General features: G+C 30.6%; 1 protein-coding gene and 1 long non-coding RNA gene across 5 annotated transcripts; one reads left to right on the top strand and one right to left on the bottom strand.

Moving 5' to 3' along the window:
* Positions 1-4,388: 4,388 nt before the first annotated feature.
* LOC140956194 (uncharacterized) lies at positions 4,389-5,687 on the top strand. Of its 2 annotated transcripts, none has more exons than XR_012171316.1 (2): positions 4,389-5,205; positions 5,486-5,687. It is a non-coding gene; the product is annotated as an uncharacterized lncRNA (long non-coding RNA). The 2 variants fall into 2 exon arrangements; XR_012171315.1 differs by having other exon boundaries at positions 4,389-5,330.
* Positions 5,688-10,793: 5,106 nt separating this feature from the next.
* Positions 10,794-13,851, bottom strand: LOC118046288 (uncharacterized GPI-anchored protein At4g28100). 3 transcript variants are annotated; one of them, XR_004687145.2, is made up of 3 exons: positions 12,560-13,851; positions 11,344-11,739; positions 10,794-11,058 (listed from the first exon to the last, which is right to left on the bottom strand). XR_004687145.2 is itself a non-coding variant. In XM_035055121.2 (2 exons), exons 1-2 carry the CDS (start codon positions 13,220-13,222, stop codon positions 11,398-11,400), a joined length of 1,005 nt encoding a protein of 334 aa, XP_034911012.1. In that variant the 5' UTR covers positions 13,223-13,847; the 3' UTR covers positions 11,204-11,397. The 3 variants fall into 3 exon arrangements, 1 of the variants encoding a protein (XP_034911012.1); XR_004687144.2 differs by having other exon boundaries at positions 10,794-11,086; positions 12,560-13,847; XM_035055121.2 differs by lacking the exon at positions 10,794-11,058 and having other exon boundaries at positions 11,204-11,739; positions 12,560-13,847.
* Positions 13,852-19,044: the final 5,193 nt, after the last annotated feature.

Genomic DNA, 19,044 nt, shown 5'->3' with positions numbered 1-19,044 from the left:
ATTGAGAGCATCAAACTAGGTGATGGAAATGTCACCAAGGACATGTAGAGGTCCCCAAGATACTATGTACCAGTCAAATTTAACACCCCGGCATCTCTGAAGTTTACAAGCACTTGTCCGTTGAAAAGTAGGAGTGGACCTTGAAAATGCGGTAAGGCATTATTATATTTTTCTTTAAAATATATATATATATTTTTAAAAAATTTGGGTTATAACCCTAAGTAATCAAATAAATTATTTTTATTTTAATTAGATAATAAAAAAAACAAGGATAACATATAAAAAAAAATTAAAAAAAATAACAAAAACTTTGGAAGAAAAACCATTTTTTCAAGAGGAGAAAAACAATGTAATTCAATTTTTAACCAATTAAATATGGAATAATGAGATTGGATAAAAAACAAATAAAAAAAATCAATTCGAGTCAATTAAAGTTGGAATGATAAACATGTAACTTGGGTAACAATAGACGAGCCTACCCTAGTCAACTTATTGAATCTGCAATCTAGATCATGAGATCATAATAATCTCATAGAAAAGAAATCAAAGAAAATTACAAAGTTATTTTTTTAAAAAAATAATAATATAGACTGATGAAATTAGAAAATAAAATAGGCAAAAAGAAAGAAAGAAAGCTAGCCTATATTAACTTTTCAAACTTGTGACTGGGTCACTAGACTATAAGCACTATACATGGAAAAACCATAGACTCCAATCCTAATAAATCAAATGTTGAATGATGAAATCATAAAAAAAAAAAAATTATATTAAAGTATCCAAAACAAAAAATAACAATTAAAAGAATGAGGATAAAAAAAAAAAAAAAAAGAAGTAAAAGGACACTTACAATTTTTTGATTGAATGATGAAATTAAAAAGATAAACTACTTTAACAAAGGGACAAAAAAATTAAAAGAATGAGGATCAAATTGAAAAAAATAATATAACATAAACTTGGATTGAAGGATGAAATTGACAACCAATAAGATTAAGAACAAAATTGAAAAAACAATTTCTCACAAATTAGGATTGAAAGATGAAATTGAAAATAAATAAAACTTTTATAAAAAGACCAAAAATAAAAATTAGAAATAAAAAGAATAAGGATTAAAGTTGAAATATCAATAACAACGAGAATAATTGTAAATATCTTGGGGGATGAGAATGAAAGAAAAAGCTTAGTTAATGATAAACCACCTAATCACCATTGATATGCAATGGCTAAAATGAAAAAAGATGCAATAGTAATTCCAACAACATGGTGAAAGAAATTTTTTACTGTTGAGAGGTGTAGTGTAAAAGTGTGTGGATGTCTCATACGTGTTAATGTATATAATACACCATTTTTTCGAGAGGAGAAAAATAATAAAATTCAATTTTTAACCAATTAAATATGAAATAATGAGATTGGATAAAAAAAAAGATAAAAAAAATCAATCTAAGTCAATCAAAGTTGGCATGATAGACATTTAACTTGGATAATAATGGGCGAGTCAACCAAATTTAACTTATCAAATCCGCAATCCAGATCATAAAAAAAATTAGCTATTACTTTTAAATAATATTTTAGACTTTAAGGATCTCTTTAGCTTTTTTGTTCATATTGATTTTAGAGTTCTCAGGAAGCAATAAACTCTAGTCCTCGTTATATGCCAACATCAATTATGAACAATGGCTTAGTAACTGAAAACAACTAAATAGGTAGTGATAAAATATTCTAGCGCTATCCAATCAAAGATAAAAATTCTATAATTAACTAAACTAGCAATGACCTTTTTATCTATAATTTTTTTTTTTAATTAGCAACAAATCAAGGATGAAAATTATATTGCCTAGCAACGTAAAATTTTGTCACTTACAAACCTATTTCTTAATGTGTCACTAAGATTTTATTCAAATTTAGAATTTTTTGTAACTTTTATAAATATCATTACAACATATACTAAAATGCCAACGTATTTCATATTAGAATTCACAATAACCTTAGTTTTTTTTTTTCAATTTTTATCCTCAAACATTTTTCTTTATTTGCAGCCTTTTATGCCTAATTTCATGACTAATTTGTTAAAATTTATTAAGGAAAGAAAAAATTAAACAAAAGAGTACCAAAGTGAAAAACAAAGAGAAACCTCATGGCTAGTCTTAATTTCATGCGAAAAAATAATTTTAAATCCATCTATTTTCTTTTTCTTCCTTTTCGGTCTTTATAGTTTTTGAGATTTTAGTGTTGGTCTAAAAGTTCTTTTTTTTTTTTTTTTAATTTGGAGTCACTAGTTGTTAGAGATGAGAGAGAAAATGACCACATGATAGTGAAAATGAGAGAAAGTCATTAGTTGGCTTCATTCTGATGATAAAAAAAGTTGATTTTGGTGTCAATAGATTTCAATCGATGAGAGTATTCTTATTGAGGTATTTTTAAACCTTTTTTATTTCCATCAAAAGTAGATTGGAGCTAGGAGAGAGAGAGAGAAAATTTGCTTTGATTTTAAGGGTGTGTTTGGTATTGCGGTAGCTTTTGTGGTTGTGGTTTGAAAAAAAGTTGTTTTTATAAAAAGTACTTTTAGTTGAGGTTGATTTGAAAAAATAGGTGTTTGGTTAAAACTGTGGTTGAAATTGAGGTCGAAGAAAAAGTAGTTTAATGTGTTTGGTTAAAAAAAAATGCTTTTCAAATTGAGGTTATAAAATAATTAAAAAATATATATTAATATTAATGATTTTAATTTAAATATTGTAAATTTAACTACTGTTATTACATCATGAAATAAATAATATTGATATCAAATATTTTTTGTTATTATATTACACTATGTGCAATGTCATTACATACGAAATCTATCCAACAAGGACTATATTTTTCATGGTTTGTTAAGTGCGCAACAACAAAAACTGAATCTTTTATTACGTCATCAAGTAATTTCCTTTTAATTTTTTTGAATAGAACACAATTAAAATAAAAATAAAAACTGAATTTTTTTTAACTGGGCCAGACCCGGCAATAACATAATTGGAATTGCGATAAAATTTCACAAATGCTACGTCATTATAATCTTTAAAAAAACAATAAAAAAATTTAAACTCATTTTCATGGTTTTTCAAAAAAAAAAAAAACAAACAAACCTGGAAACGTGAACAGTGCGCAGTGGATCATGTGGAGCCATGCTCCACTGTTGACAATAACTTATCAGCATGAGAAGCAGCATTTTGCTGTTTCTCACATCCTGCGGTCCAGCCACCAAAATTAGTGGGTCCTACCAGCAACCATATTTTTTCTTCCTTTAACCAAACACCTGGTAGTGTGGTTGCGGGTGAACCTCACCCGCAACCACACTACCAAACATCCACTAAGGGTTTTTGGATTGATAAAATGATTATTTTTTGTTCCAAATGTATTTATTTATTTTTAAGTGAAAATGGATTGAAAATAATTTTTTAGACTAAAAAGTAGCACTTTGATTTTCTAACTACCATTATAGGTAGTTGGATTTTGGCTAGACAAAATATTATCAACTTCTTTTTTCTTCATTTTTTTTTAAAGTAAAGGCAACCCCTTAAAAATAAAAAAATAAAAATAAAAAAAGCCAAGCATGCAGGCCAGGTCCTCGTTCCTAGGCTTTGTTGAAAAGGCTTACACGTGTTTAGCATCTAAACCTACATACCTCAACTATATATATATATATATATATATTAACTGGAACAACAACTACACTTCTTAAGCAGTCCTAAAAATTCATAATGTCACCTTTGATTGCGGCATTTCAACTTTGTCTTGTTCCTTTATTGGTTAAAATCCAAGTTGGGGGTGAAGTATGGTTGGTAGGGATAGCTAGGAAATAATAGCCTCCACACAATTTCACTCTCACCATCACCGTAGATATCTAACCATGCATTTCTGCTGTATTATCCTCCTCTCTACCTCTGATCGCACACATACAGAGACTACCTCGCATGGAAAAACACAGAGCTGTAACTGCAAGTCAATGCTAAGCTGATAGTCATAAGATCGAGTATCTGTAAACCTAACAAAGATATTCCCCTAATCTACATCTCAACCTTCAGCTAATTCTATATATAGAGATATCATTTCTACTAATTTCTTCAGCCCAGGGCTGGGAGTCTATATTGATAATACTGGGCGCATAGTCTGTTTGATCATGGCAAATGGAGAATGATCAGGAGACTCCTACAGATGATTTGGTCAGAAGCCCGTCTATCTATATATATATATATATATATCACTTAACTGGGTGAGTGGTTTCCACGCTACTCTTGTCAAGTGAACAGTTTCTGGTTCATTTTCCTTGATCTCGTTGTCTGTTCGACCTTGAGCTTTTCAATGCTTGCCTATCTGCAGAGGAATATATATATATATATATATATATATATATATATATATATATATATATATATATATATGTATGATCATATGTTACAAAAAGTCAGTTTCTGCTATTTTTTTTCCTTCTTTTGTTAATTTTGCATATTAGAAAGAAAGAAGGTTGAACCATGCAGCTCGTACTCATATTAGAACTTCAAGGAAAACCCTCATGATTTCAACTCATCCTGTTTGGTTTTGAATTCCACTTTCAACAAGACGTTATAGATAATGAAGATGTTTGTTTGGTGACAAGATTCAATAGCTTAATTGTTAAGCAATTTCCACCATTGTTATAATTAACCAAATTGTCCAAGGTCTTGTGGCTTGGAGTAGTTGCACTTCGAACAGATATCATCACAAAGCTTGTCGTTTTCATTCCTTCGAGCAGCTAGATCCATGTTTATGTACATTTTCTGTATGTTTTTTTCCTGGAAATTTCCCTATATATGAATAACTTAAAGACCCGTTTATTCATCCAAAAGAAGTTTATTTCCTTCCATTTAATTTCCCTTGTTAAAGATTTAAGGTTTTCTTACGAACTTTATTAATAAGTTTTGTTTCCTTGTTTTTTATATAATATTCAATATACAAGTCTAATTCATTATAGCAGACAAATTAATAAGAACCATGCTATAAATGTAAAGTGTAGCTATATATTCAAGTAAACTTCAAGTTCAAGGTCGTCCAGGCAGCGAATTAGGGCACGTCCAGCAGAACTGCTTGCTTGACAAGCCTTTGCGTGGACACCAACACCAATCTATTTCGTAGCATGGTGAAACATCGCCGGTGACAGATTTTATACTTGTATTTCCTTTTCAAAAGCCTCGACGGGTATGCAAATATCACCTCTCTCTCTCTCTAGCTACCTAGCTGATCATTTTCACAACCATACAGTCATGCGCACATAGATCCATGAATATGATGAATATTAAATTTCAGAAATTGGTATTATGCAGGTAAGTGGCATGTGATGATCTACCTGCAAGAACTTTTTTTATTATTGTTTGTGTGTACGCCATAGAATCATTAATAAATATGAAGTGAAAACAATACAATATTTATAATATCATGATATGTGTTTTTTAATTATTGCTCATTGCTTTCTTTGCAGGTTGAATCGATCAAAATTCCAATCAAATTAGTATCACATGAGACCATGCTAGCTAGCTATGGACCGAATGTTACATATATACCGTCCTTTATTTTATTTTTTCCCCTTAAACAAAGAGCTTCTGTGGATTTAATTATTTGTTAATGATAAGTTGACCAATTTGAGGATTGAAATCTAATAATATATTATAGCTGGATTTGCACTGTTGAATTCAGGATGAATGGCTATGATGTTGTACATTCGAAATATTTATAATTGTTATTAATTTTACAGAATGGTTATGGCTTTTACTTAAGATTTTACAATATTCAATGCTTTTTTTTTTGGAAATTAATCATCATCAATCAATCTAACTGGGTGCCCAATTTCAAAGTACCAACAAGGCCTTGTTCGTTTTAATATTTCAAAAGTATTTTAAAAAAAAAATTAATTTTTTTTATTTTAAATTAATAATTTTTTAGTATTTTTAGATTATTTTGATGTTCTGATTTTAAAAATAATTTAAAAAAAATAAAAAAAATTATTTTAATATACTTCTAAATAAAAAATACTTTAAAAAATAATCACAAACCATACTCCTAAATATATTATCTTAAAAGATAATTTTTGATGAGTGTTAACCGCTTAACACTTACATTTATTTTGTTTATTTATTTATCTTCAAGCATGAAGGGATATCTACGAGCTAGGAAGAATGATGGAGAATGAATTACAGCAATGAAAATTGGTTTTTATCTATTTAGGAATTTAATATTGTATGGCTACTAATTTATTTGAACGAATCTAGTAATCTAACTCCAGTATAATCGATCACGTAGCTTTTTTGTCCAAAACATGACTCTTTTTGCCACCAAACCATGGCACTCAAGTTGTTCTCTCGTGTTTGATATTTTCTTTTAATTCTGATTTTTTAATGAAAAAAATATAACCCTGGATGGATTTCAAGTATGGGTTGTTGTCATAAAATTAAGCATGGATTATTATTTTATCATTGCAAAAACATGCTAAACAAAAGTTATAAAAAGACTAGAGAACATACGAACTTAGATACTAGCTTGTTGCACTAGGTAAATTGTTCTTTGGCTATGCCTTGTTGCACTAGGTAAATCGTTCCTTGTCTCTCCCCGCCTTGCATTTCATTTGTTTTGGTATTGTCGCACTATGCTACACATGCGTGAATCAATCTGCAACAGTGCCCAACCGGTATATTAGCTTGGGCAGTGACTATTAATATATTAGATAAATACTCAGAAAAGAGAATGAATGAAATCATACAGATACCCAAAAGTGGAGAGAAATAATATAACAAAACATCAGAAAAATATAGAAAACAAATAAAAGTAAAAAGATTAAAAAATGGGAAAGAAAAAAAAAACAAAGAAGTTCAAGCCTATATATATATAAACTAGCCACTTATACTTGTTCACAGTTGCCACCACTTTAACCAAAATTTATTTTTTTTTGCCTCTATTTCATCCTTTTCATCATTAACACAGTCATCACCATCCCTTATAAACCATGATAGATAACCAATGACCAAAAGAAGCTTCACTACGACCATCAACCATGCAACCTTTTCCTTATCATCGACAACCTTGAAGAAAAACAACATTTTCTCTTATCTCTATCTTAGTAGTCAACCTGCAACCCCTCTTTTTCAATCAAACAACCTAGCCACTACTTCCTTTCTCATCCTTTTTTGAAACTAAAAGAAATTAATTGTAATTGTAACTAGTAGAGGTGAGAGGGAACAAGAAAGCAAAAAAAAAATAGAAACCAAAGCTTTTCCATCACCGATGTCTCTCATAGAGTAGTACTGCACTTTATCATTGTCATATAAAATAAAGAAGAGGAAGCACCACTAGTTCTTGATGGTCACACTCTTCCATTTCATGAGTGTGTGAATCCATATGACATTGGTCATGGTAGTCCATGTAAGCATGCACCATCATATCCCAAATATATCAACATTATCTTGCCTTTTCCAACTCTTTTTGGTCAATTGGTAGCTTTAGTAGGCCATCCTCTAATCCAAAATGAAAATTTTTTTTGCTTTGTATAATTGGTAACATGTTCTTATTGATTTTTGTGTGGATATTGTAAATATTTGAAGGGTTTTGATCTATTATATTATGTTGTAACCTTAAGGCTATGAAGCCGTTGAGGATTTATTTTAGAAAGTAATAAGATGAAATCAACATCCCCACAACAAGGTTGAAATGACAAGATGATCCTGTATATAAATATTTAATTGTTATGTGTAAATACTTTTTATGTGGTTATTTGATTTTCTTATGTGGAGACATTTTAATTATAGATGTTTTTATTTCTTTGTTTTAATGATTTTTTATAAGCTATAATAAAAGTTTTTTTTATGTGTAAAGATTTGTGTTATTCATTTTTATCAAAGGATCGACTTATTGACACTATGATCCTTAACCAGCTGGTTTGTGAATTAAATGCTGAAATTTTGTTATTTCAAATAATAAATAAAATATTTTTAATTAGCTTTGTGTGATTTATGTTTACTCGAGGGGTAGTATGATTCTTAAATGGGTCCTATTCATTGAAAGTTGGAAAAGCATTATGTTTTAAAACCTATATACATGTAATTTTTTTTTTAAATGTGAATTTGATTTGTAAGTTAATGGTGATGCTGACCAATACCTTATTAATTCTATTTCCTATCATATAATAAAGCATTATCCTACCAGTAGAATCGCTTTTGAGATGAAAATATTCATTTTTTAAAATAATATATACAACATATGATTTTTTTAAAAAAATTCATTATATGTAAATATATGTTCTATCAATGTGTACATATGTTTTCTTAGAAGTTTTCATATGTTAGGATAACACCTTTATTATTGCAAGTGAATATAGGTTAGGCCAATATGACCCTACCAAAACCCTTTTAAGTGTGAGTAAAGATCTTTAGGACCATTTTAGGTGTAATTAAATAGAATGAATTTAAGCTTGAATTGATCGCTACTATCCTCTCAGGTCTATCACTTGTATTCTAAAGAAAAATATTAGGCTTTTTGTTAGACTAGGTATCAAATCACTATCTTAGGATTAATAGTTTTTTACCATAAATATTTATTCTGATTTAGACAAATTACTTTTACAAGAGCATAATAGGTACCGTTGTCATTAAAGATAAGTAACAATGTATCTTAACTTATGTAGAATATATAGGTGATAGTTATCTTCTCTATTACATAATCAACCACTTACTTAGAACTATAAAGACCAGTTAGGGTTTCTAGTTTTAATAAAATTAGATGGTGACTCATGTTTTTAACTTTACCTTTACCAAACCTAAATCAAGAATGTCGAGATTTTTCTTGGGACAAAATGACTACTCCGTAGAGGAATTAGTATGGGTTAAACTTAGTTTGGTTGTTTGAAAATAATGTGCTTGTTATGATTTTTATTTTTATATGATTACTTATATTATGTGATTTTATTATATAGGTTTTTGTGCTCATGTTTATTTATTATTTATTATTTTCATATATTTTGTTATCATGTATATTGGGTTGGATATAAACTTATGCCCATACACCCGTTCCATAACACTCATTTCCAAATACATTACCTTAGGTTAGCATGAGAAATTAGAGGTGTCTTAATGGGTTTTGCCTTGGGCTAGCACATATTAAACCATATACTCTCGTTGAAAGTTTATATGGTTATAATTAGTAATTGATTTGAAATTGCCTTGTTTTATACTCTTTACACTTTGTAGGCATTAGGTCAACTTTTCAAGGTGTGTTTACCTAAATGATGATCTTTCATCCCTTCCAAAAGTAACATAGTTGCTATTGTCACTGACCTAACCATTACCAATAACCAGAAGAAGCTTCATTGCCTCCATCAACCATACAACCATGTTCTCATTGACAACCCTAAAGAAACATAACAGCTCCTCTTATATCTATCTTGATATTCAATCATTAAACCTACCTTACAAATCCTTTTTATTATTATTATTATTATTATTATTATGAAACAACTCATCTACTACCATGAAAGAATCAATAGCAGTTGCAACTAGTGAAGGTGAGAGGGAATGGGAGAGAAATAATATATATATATATATATATATATATATATATATATATATATATATATATATATATATATAAACTTTCCAAGCCCTAATCTCTTTTCTAGAATAGTAGTGGACTTTATTACCAGCATAGAAAAAAAAAGGAGAGAAAGTCACACCAGTTCTTGCAAGTCACACTCCTCTATCTTGTTGGTGCGTGAATCCACATACCACCAATTATAGCAAAGTGTGTGAGCATGTGCCATCACATCTTCAATACATTAACACTGCATTACCTTTTTCCAATGCATTTTGGTCAATTATGGCAACTTTAGCAAGTCATTCTCAAAATATAAATGAGTTTTTACTTGCTTTGTATATGTGGCAACATGATCTTATTGGTTTCTATATGGATATGGTAAATATTCAAAGGGTTGATATATGTGTTGTTTCATTGTAAAGGCACTAGAGATCTATTTTGGAAAATGATAAGGTGAAATCAATACCCAACAATAAGGTTGGAAAGATGGGATGATCATATATACAAATGTTTGATTGTCATGTGTATATAATTTTTATATGGCTATTTGATTTTCTTGTGTTTTTTAAGTATAGATAGTTTTATTTCTTTGATTTTCAACTATTTCTTAAAAAAAATGGTAAGAGTATTTTCTTGTAGGTTTGTGTGTGTATAAATAAATAAATAAAATATTTTTTTGTGTGATTTGTGTTCAACACAGGGCAGTATGGTCTTTAAACAGGTCATATTCTTTGAAAGTTGGAAAAATCTTAATGTTTTAAAAGTTATACACACATAATATTGTTTTATAAAATGTTAATTTGATATGTGAGTTAAGGGTATTTTATGAAATGTTAATTTGATATGTGAGTCAAGAGTGATGTTTGTCAATATCCTATTTACATGTTTTTTAGAAGAAGCATTTTTGAGATGATAATATTTATTTTTCTAATACACACGCCGCTATACAATTGTTTGTCTTTGTTTATAAAAATCTTTTTTTATTATTGAGGTGTGTAGGTGTTTTCTTAGAATTTTTTATGTATTAAAATATTCTCCATCATTAAAAGTGAATTTGGGTGGGTCAATCTAACTCTGCCAATACTCTTTGAGTGTAAATTAAATAGAATAGACCTAAACCTAAATTGACCATGATCAGCATCTTAGATTTAATGCTCATATTGTAAAATTGATTTTTTAATGAAAAATAATTGTAAATTTGATGTAATTCATGAAAAAAAAATCATCTTTGTTTTAAACAAATGAACACATCTTTTAAATTTTTTTTATTACAAAAAACTATAAAAGGAAAAAAGAAATAGTTTTCCACTACTAACACAGCTTTATTTAAAATAAATCCCTATACATACACAGACACATCCTTTTTAACCTTTTGTTGTTGTTATTTTCCAAGCCAGTTGGCAGCCACTTCCCCATCATAGATCTTCTCCTTGGATGAACGAAAAAAGATAAAAGACCAGTTGTATGATGCCGACACTGCATAATTTTCTCGTGAAGAATTCAGCTGTGTCCAAAAACAATTCCACCAAACAAAAGAAAATGAACCACAAATTGTCTCATCAATACAAAACAGTAAGAGTGCATGGCACATATTCATGATGGAGCCTTGAGGAGACCCACATTACAAATCATATTATCATAAGCTAGCTTGCAAGACCAAACTCCTTCTCTATTTGTCAACAAACCAAGAGAGTGAAAAGATTGATTACAAATACAAAACAATTAAGGGAAAAGCAGAGCACAAAGTAGAGATCAACATACCATACAATCTCAAAGCTACAGATTCACAAAGATGAAGAAGCTACGCCCTCTTGTCTAAGATTTGGTGGATGGTACAATGAGTAGAAGATTTAACAAATAAATGAAAGCCATGGCTGCATAGATGGGAACTTGATGACAGATTGACAAAGAATTGTTGGAGATTTCAGAAGAATCTACGGCTAGAGGCATTCCGTCACTGTTGAGAGTGCACGACTGTGGATCAAAGCCGTCGGTGCTCAGCATCATGGCTCGTATGACTGCAGTAACTGTGTGAATGTAAGCCGTGCGATTCTTGGCAAGTAGCCATGTAAGACCCATCAACTGGCAATCTTTGTTGTGCATTCTTGCGGTCCTATCCTCTGATTTGCTTGAATTTAAAGTCTTCTTGTTGTTAAGCTGCATCAAATCATTATCAAATGGAAAAGGTAAATAACAGATTGTTCATCATTGGAGAAGTACACGTTTTGGTGCTTGAAGTTGTAACTAATTATCTGGTGCAACTTCCAATTAAAATCTAATGTAAGCTACACCCTTGTCTTCCAACATCCAACCCATGTAAGAGAATCTGACCAATATAGAATAAAGAAAGAATCTCACTAACATAAAAGTGGTGAAAATTCAGGCATTGCCATAGAGAGTTAAGAGCCTCCAAGGTTTTCAAATTCTCCATCTCCGAATCATAAAAAAGTAGAAATAAAATAACTGATAATTGAAATGTCCAGAATCTAATTGCATATACCACTTTCACTATACATTGAGAATAAACAAAATTCTAAGATCACACAACACCTGTTCTTACTGGCAACACTCAACAGCAAACCATAATCAGGTCTTAATCCAAGCCAAGCATTGTACTCGACAATGTAAGAAACGATGAATCTTACAGGAAACTGCCTAATAAACAAACGCTAACTCTTACTCGCACTTCAGTCTGGGAACAAGGCCACTCCTTTGTCACCAAATATCTCAGATTCCCACCAATAGAAAATTGGTAATGGGAGTAAAGCAAGGAAAAAAAAATAAAGGCACAACTTTCCCAATTTACCAAGTGCAGAACAAGACACACAAACCCTATCAACTTCTTGATCTTCCTTCCTCCACAACAACCATTAAACAACAAATCAAGACAAAACAAGACAAACCCAATAATTGGAAAAACAAAGAATTCGAAGCATTATAATCGAAACTAATTAAAGAAAGAAAGATTCTAGCTTACCAAGTGAAGACTATTCAAGCACTTGGAGCAGCCACCAAGACCAGGAAATCCATTCACATTGTTACTATTACTCAGGCAATTTCTTTCTAATTTCTTAACCCTCTTATCCCCAACAAGCTTTCCCTTTCGATTCAAAGAAAAGGCTTCCGGGATACTCAGAGGGTGCAATCTAATACCAGAATAACAATACACAACATCACAAGTGTCATTAGGCTTAACCAATTCTATGCCTTTCTCTTTCAACCCCTTGGAGAGCCCATCAACACAAGTCTCGGAGTCATCAGGAAGCAAGGGCATGTCATACGATGGAGAACGACCCGGAGTTGTTGCTGGGATTACTTTGTTAGCTCTGCTAAGTGCAGTGGCAGAGTAAGCAGAGTAAAGCCAAGCAGCAAGAACTGGACAGCACCGGGTCCTGTGGAGGTGCCCGCTAGCAGAAGAGCCACTGCCACAAGCTGATTTAATGCCATGGAAGAGTTCATTGGGAAGCTCTAGTGGGCAACCAGCGATGTTAGATTGCTCAGGGGATGCAGGGATTGTCGCTGGCGGTGTTGGGCCTGGTTTAAATGGTTGAATTGTAGCCGGGTCCGGGTTGGGTAAACCCGCAAGGAGAAGAGGAAAACAAGCGAGTAACAAGAGGAAAGTTAGGATGTTTAGGGACATTGGTGTCAGAAATAAACATAGTCTGTACTCGTGGGTTTGTCTTTCAGAGGGTGTTGTAAGGAAGAGTGTGAGATGAATAAAGGGTAAAGGTTAGAGAAGAAGGAAGGTAAAGAATGGTGGGGTTATGGAAACCAGAGCTGAGAGAGTGGGGCTGAGTTATTTTTTGGCATTTTGCTAGCTAGACGCATACTATATAGATTATCACAGCTTCCGCTAGAACCAATCCATTATCCTACAGATGTAGAATGATCATTCTAACATCTAGTTATAATGTGTTTTCTATCAAGTGTCTGATCCCACAATTTCTGCTTTTTCATTTTTCTTAATAAAAATGTTGTGCAGGATGATGGCTGGTCTTGTTTAAAGTGAGTTGGGGAGAGGGGATTAGTGAATAGTATCATTGATTAAATCATTCCTGAGTTAAAAAAGTTCGATTTACGAGGCCTTTATAATGTTAGTATACAACAAGCATGACTGGTTTTCGTGTGCTTTCCTGGTGCCTGTATTATACTAGTGTACCTATTAACTAAGCTCAGTACGGTGAATTTTTTTAATTACAAGAGTAACCTCAAAGTTTTGGGAATAATATTATTTAAAATTATTTTTGTAAAATAATGTATTTTTATCTTGTTGCGCTTAATAAACAAGACAATTGCTAACACATCTTAGTCTCCAAGCATACAAGGATGTTTTTTTCTTTAAAATTTGATGTTGTTGTCGTCCCCGCTGCCCCAACACTTTCTGATCCTATAAGTAAGGTAAACATATTACATTTCTATTAAATATATGGATTCGTATATTAATTTGTATTTAGTTTAGTTAAAATAAAATTATTGTTTAAGGTTAAGGTTGAATATAAGGTTTGTTGAATTAATGATTTATTAACTATGAATTTGGGGATGCTTTTGGGTTTGCATTTGTTGTTTCTCATGATTGGGCACTTGCCACATATATTTGTCAAAAGGCTTTAATTTAGAGGTTGGACAAACATTCAATAATAAAAATAATTTAGTTAATGCAATTAAATAGTGACACATTTCACATTCAAGTTCAATAGTCAAACTTGACCTTTATTCAATTGCAATGCATGCAAGCAACTGCATGTAAGTGGTCTTTACCTGGGGGGACATTATAAAAGGTCGGATTCATTTGAAATAGAAAAAGTTAATAGGACCATACACATGTAGCTGGACTTTTGCCTAAAAAAACCACCATTAGCTCAATGCAAATTTTATTGTTAATGTTATATCAACTCTTGTGATGGAAAATCTTTCAATGATGGTTGCAAGCATATAGAATGAAATAAAATTGCATCATACATATAAAATATCATATAACAAAGCATGAGTTGCAAAATAGAAGGTGTTTAAGCATCTATTTGATTCATATAAGGAGTCGTTTGAAAAACTACAAAGGTTGTTGTTTGCAATAAAAGAATAAAATCCTAGAATAATTGTTGTTTGGATGCACAAAAAATCTTGATGATATAATACAATTGTTTATGAAAGTTTTTTTTTTTTTCATTTAGAGCTTGTATTAAAGGTTCAAGTAACACATATTTGTATGGGTGATATGATGAAAAGTAATTGACTGTTTATACAAATAATAAGATATTCTTGTTGACTTTTACAATTGTTAATAAAAAAATAATTTTAATTGGAGATGGTTTTTTACTTTGCTTATGGAGATACATTACCGGTGATGGAACATATATATGTATAATATTAAATAGACATGAAGGAATAAAGAATGGAATATAAGAAATTTAGCATGAACCTATAGGATATCATCGGTATTGTGCCCTGATATTTTGTTAACAACTTCAATCATAAATTCAAAGATCCATATACAAAAAAAGATTTTATGAGAATGTATTATGAACCTTCAATGTGTAAATTTGATTTGTGGTATTAAAAAATGTATAAGTTAGACCCAGATATAAAAAATAGATTAAACAAGAACCAAAATAAAAATAGACGTTATGTTATGATGGTGGTTACCAGTATGGTAATATAACAACTAATCTTTTAGAATTATTTAATCATGTTCTAAAGGTGCTTGTGCAATTCCTATTTCATCTCTAATGCAATTAATAATTTATAATTGTAATAGTTATTAGGTCAAGTGGAGACATGAAAGAAATGATTTTATTCAACTTGGAATAATTCCCCCCCCTCAATTCAGGTTGAATTGACAATAAAAAAAGATATATCAAGAGATCATACTGCAACGTTGTTCAACTTCGAACAACAAGTTTTTCATATCAACACCCCTATTAAACCAAGTGTTATAAAAGAATTTAGATGGATAGTCAGATTGAATGATAGAACATGAACATGTGATAAAATAACATATATTCCAACATCAATGTTCACATATTCTTGCATGTTGTGCTGAGAATTATTTATATTTTATACAGTTTATTGATGATTATTACACAATTCAGAGCTTCAAATTAGTATATGACATGTTATTTCATCCATTAGCAAATGAGTTAGAAAGAAATGATTACTCTGAACCTCGAATTGAAGCAGACTCATTATGGAAACTCGGGCGTGGTTGACAAGTTTCTACCCGCATAACGAGATGGATGCAAGAGAGGGTTATGCACATCATGGATGTGGCATATGCAATGAAACATCACATATTAGGAAAACGTGGACCTATTTGACAATGTATACATCACAATACAATTATTTGTTAAAATATATTATGATATTTTTTAAAGCATATTAAACTTATCTAATTTCACATTAAACACATGTACTCTTACATAAGATGGTATGCATATGAGGTGACAGATCTTCTTTTTATGATGGGCAGACACATTATAAGGTTGATATTCCTGGAGAGCATAACTATTTTTATGGAGAGTTTGAGTCACGGTACATGCCTATCAGGCTTGCCAACACTTATATCATGTGGTTGCAAGATAAACATCGACCGAAGAATTTTTTTTTCAAGATTGTAAGTGTATTTAGATTTAATAAACATTTTAAGTACATAACATTAAAGGTATTATATATTTATGTAATTATATTTTAAATTATTATGTAGGATGAGGTTACGATTTATTATCGGATATATAAGTCAATGAACTATATGAGCGGGTTCAACCATGTTTGTTTCAGACTGGTTTTTTATACATTAGTTGTCTAGAGCTTATCAAGCTTAACCACGACTTGATTCATGCACTGATTGAGCGATGAAGATGTGAGACACACACATTTCATCTAAGGCATGGGGAGATGACACTGACACTATAGGACGTTGCCGTTTTGCTTGGACTTTTTATTGATGGACGAGCAGTCACATCTACTAGGGTGTGTAATCAGATTACGTTATGTGAGCATGCATTTAATTAATTGGCATCCCTTCCTACTGAATTGAAGGTGGGTCACATATATTTTAAATGGATTGAGGATATATTTACCACATCTTCATATGATTCTAAAGATGAGGATTTACAAAAGTATCCATTAAATTATGATTTGAATATGTTAATCATTTGTTAAGTATATGTGAATTAGAATGATAATTTTAATGTATTATGTATGTATGCTAGAACATATATATTACATATGTTTAGCAATGTATTATTCACAAACCTCGTAAAGAGATATGTGCATTTAATTTATCTATTACTTCTGGATTATTTTGATGTGATTCTCACATATAGCTGGCAATATGCTGTCTTGGCATACTTGTACAAACATCTATGTTTTGCATGCGTGAAAATAGCCAAACAAGTTAGGGGTGTTTGTTACTTTTACAAGTATGAATGAAACAATTTAAAATAGTTAATTATATTTTAAATGTTTATTGTTAACATGAAAAAAAAAATAACTATTTTTTATAACAAATATGGTCCTGATAGCATCTCCATATATCTCCATATTGATTGACCATAAATTCACAGATTGTCACTTATGATTGTTTACTCAGCCGAAGGCTTGGGTCACGGGTTTTTCTCGGGTCAACCCCAATTTTATTTATAAATTAAAATGATGTCGTTTTGGTTAAAAAAAATAAATAGTCAATGGGTTGCAATTGGGTTTTTGACTGGGTCAACTCGCTGGGTTAGCCAGATTTTTACTTCCTTTTTTTTCCTTAAACCTGGCTCGGTTTCAGCCTTGGATCAGCTAGGTCCCGGATCGACCCGCCGGGTCAGATCAGGTTTTAAAACTATGTTTAAAATTACCAAACAATGATGAGATTGACAGATTCTATTTTTACTTTTTTTTTTTTCCTTTTTCCCATTTAACCTATCTCGAGCTATTTATGCTTACGAGGAGGTGAAAAACACAACAAATTTGGAAGCAAGCATAAGCATAGAGGAAGCCTTTATACAACTTTGAAATTAACTAAATATTTACAGTTAGATTTCCCATTTGCCAGAGTTGTCTACAAGGGCATGTGACAGCAACTACAAGCAACATAAAGTATGATCAGTTCTGCTTGTAGTATCCTCATTGAATGGCTTTGTTTCCCAAAATAAACAAGGCATGAATATTGGAGTCTCTGCTTGAACTTCTTCATAAGGATTAGAAAATCAAAGTTTGATTTGGTAAAGTTTTATATTAAACTAAAAATACTTTACTTGATAAGATTTAATTAAATCGGTTAAGTATTCTGTCCGATTAAAACACTGAAATTTTTTAAAAAATAAAATGATATTATTTTAATAAAAATAATTAAATAGTTCTGCTAGCTCAATGATTAATCCTATGATCTAGTAATTCAAGTTCCTTTTCAAATCAGTGTCCAGAAACTATGGCTTTTAAGAAGGTAAAAAGAAGCATATATATTCACAAACATTTCTCATATTGAATGGCAAGCACCTTTCACTTTCCATCTGTAATCAACATCAAGTTGAACAATTTATTATTGTTTTTCCTTTTCTATTTATTTTCCGCATCCACTTCATGTAACTTACAAACAATTTAACTTAACAGGCCATGTGTGTGGCAGTTTCCGGCTAAGACGTGTTTGAAAATATGATACGTGTTTGAAAATATGATAGTAATTATAATTTAAAATAATTTTTATTTAAAAATATATATTTGAGAATGTGATAACAGTTATGGTTTAAAATATTTTTTACTTGAAAATACATTAAAATAATAATTTTTTTATTTTTAAAAAAATTATTTGCTATATCAGTAAATCAAAACAATAAAAAAAATAAAAAAATATTAATTTTAAATAATATTTTTTAAAATAACTGAAAAAACGCGATCTCAACCGAATTATTAAAGACAGTATTAAACTTTTATTTTCACTTTAAAAGTATCAGTATAAAACCTAAAAAAGGATGAGTGGACACCATACAAACGCAAAAGTCGTTGGGTTTTTTTTTTTTTTTTTTTCTCGAACTCAAAATAATAAATAATAAAAGAAGGATTATGATAATATTTCTTGTGTAACAATTAATTCAACGAGGTGTGATATGTCATGTTCATTGCCGACCAAGCCTTCAATTTCAAACACGGCAAGAGCCTTCAAATTCCAGACTGATAAGAACAGCATTAAATTTTATTAGTTGAGTTCATCAGCTATACATGAGCCTAGTTATTAGGTATGAAATAAATATGCAGAGACGGATTTGCAATTATTAAATGTTAATAATTAAATCGCTCAAATAAATGAATTCATTAAAATTCTTCATAGAAGTTAATTTAATTGCAAGGTTGGCATATTTTTTGGCGTGCCATATGATCTAATTAATGGTTAAACTTGAACACTGAAAGAAAAATTGGATGGGGCTGGGAAGGAGTACATTGCTACAAAATACAAAGTTCAAGGGCTTGTCTGCACATATT

Source organism: Populus alba, chromosome 12, assembly GCF_005239225.2.
Source record: "Populus alba chromosome 12, ASM523922v2, whole genome shotgun sequence".
Taxonomy (NCBI): domain Eukaryota; kingdom Viridiplantae; phylum Streptophyta; class Magnoliopsida; order Malpighiales; family Salicaceae; genus Populus; species Populus alba.
Note: the sequence above shows the minus strand (reverse complement) of the source record. Positions and strands in the feature narration are given on the sequence as shown.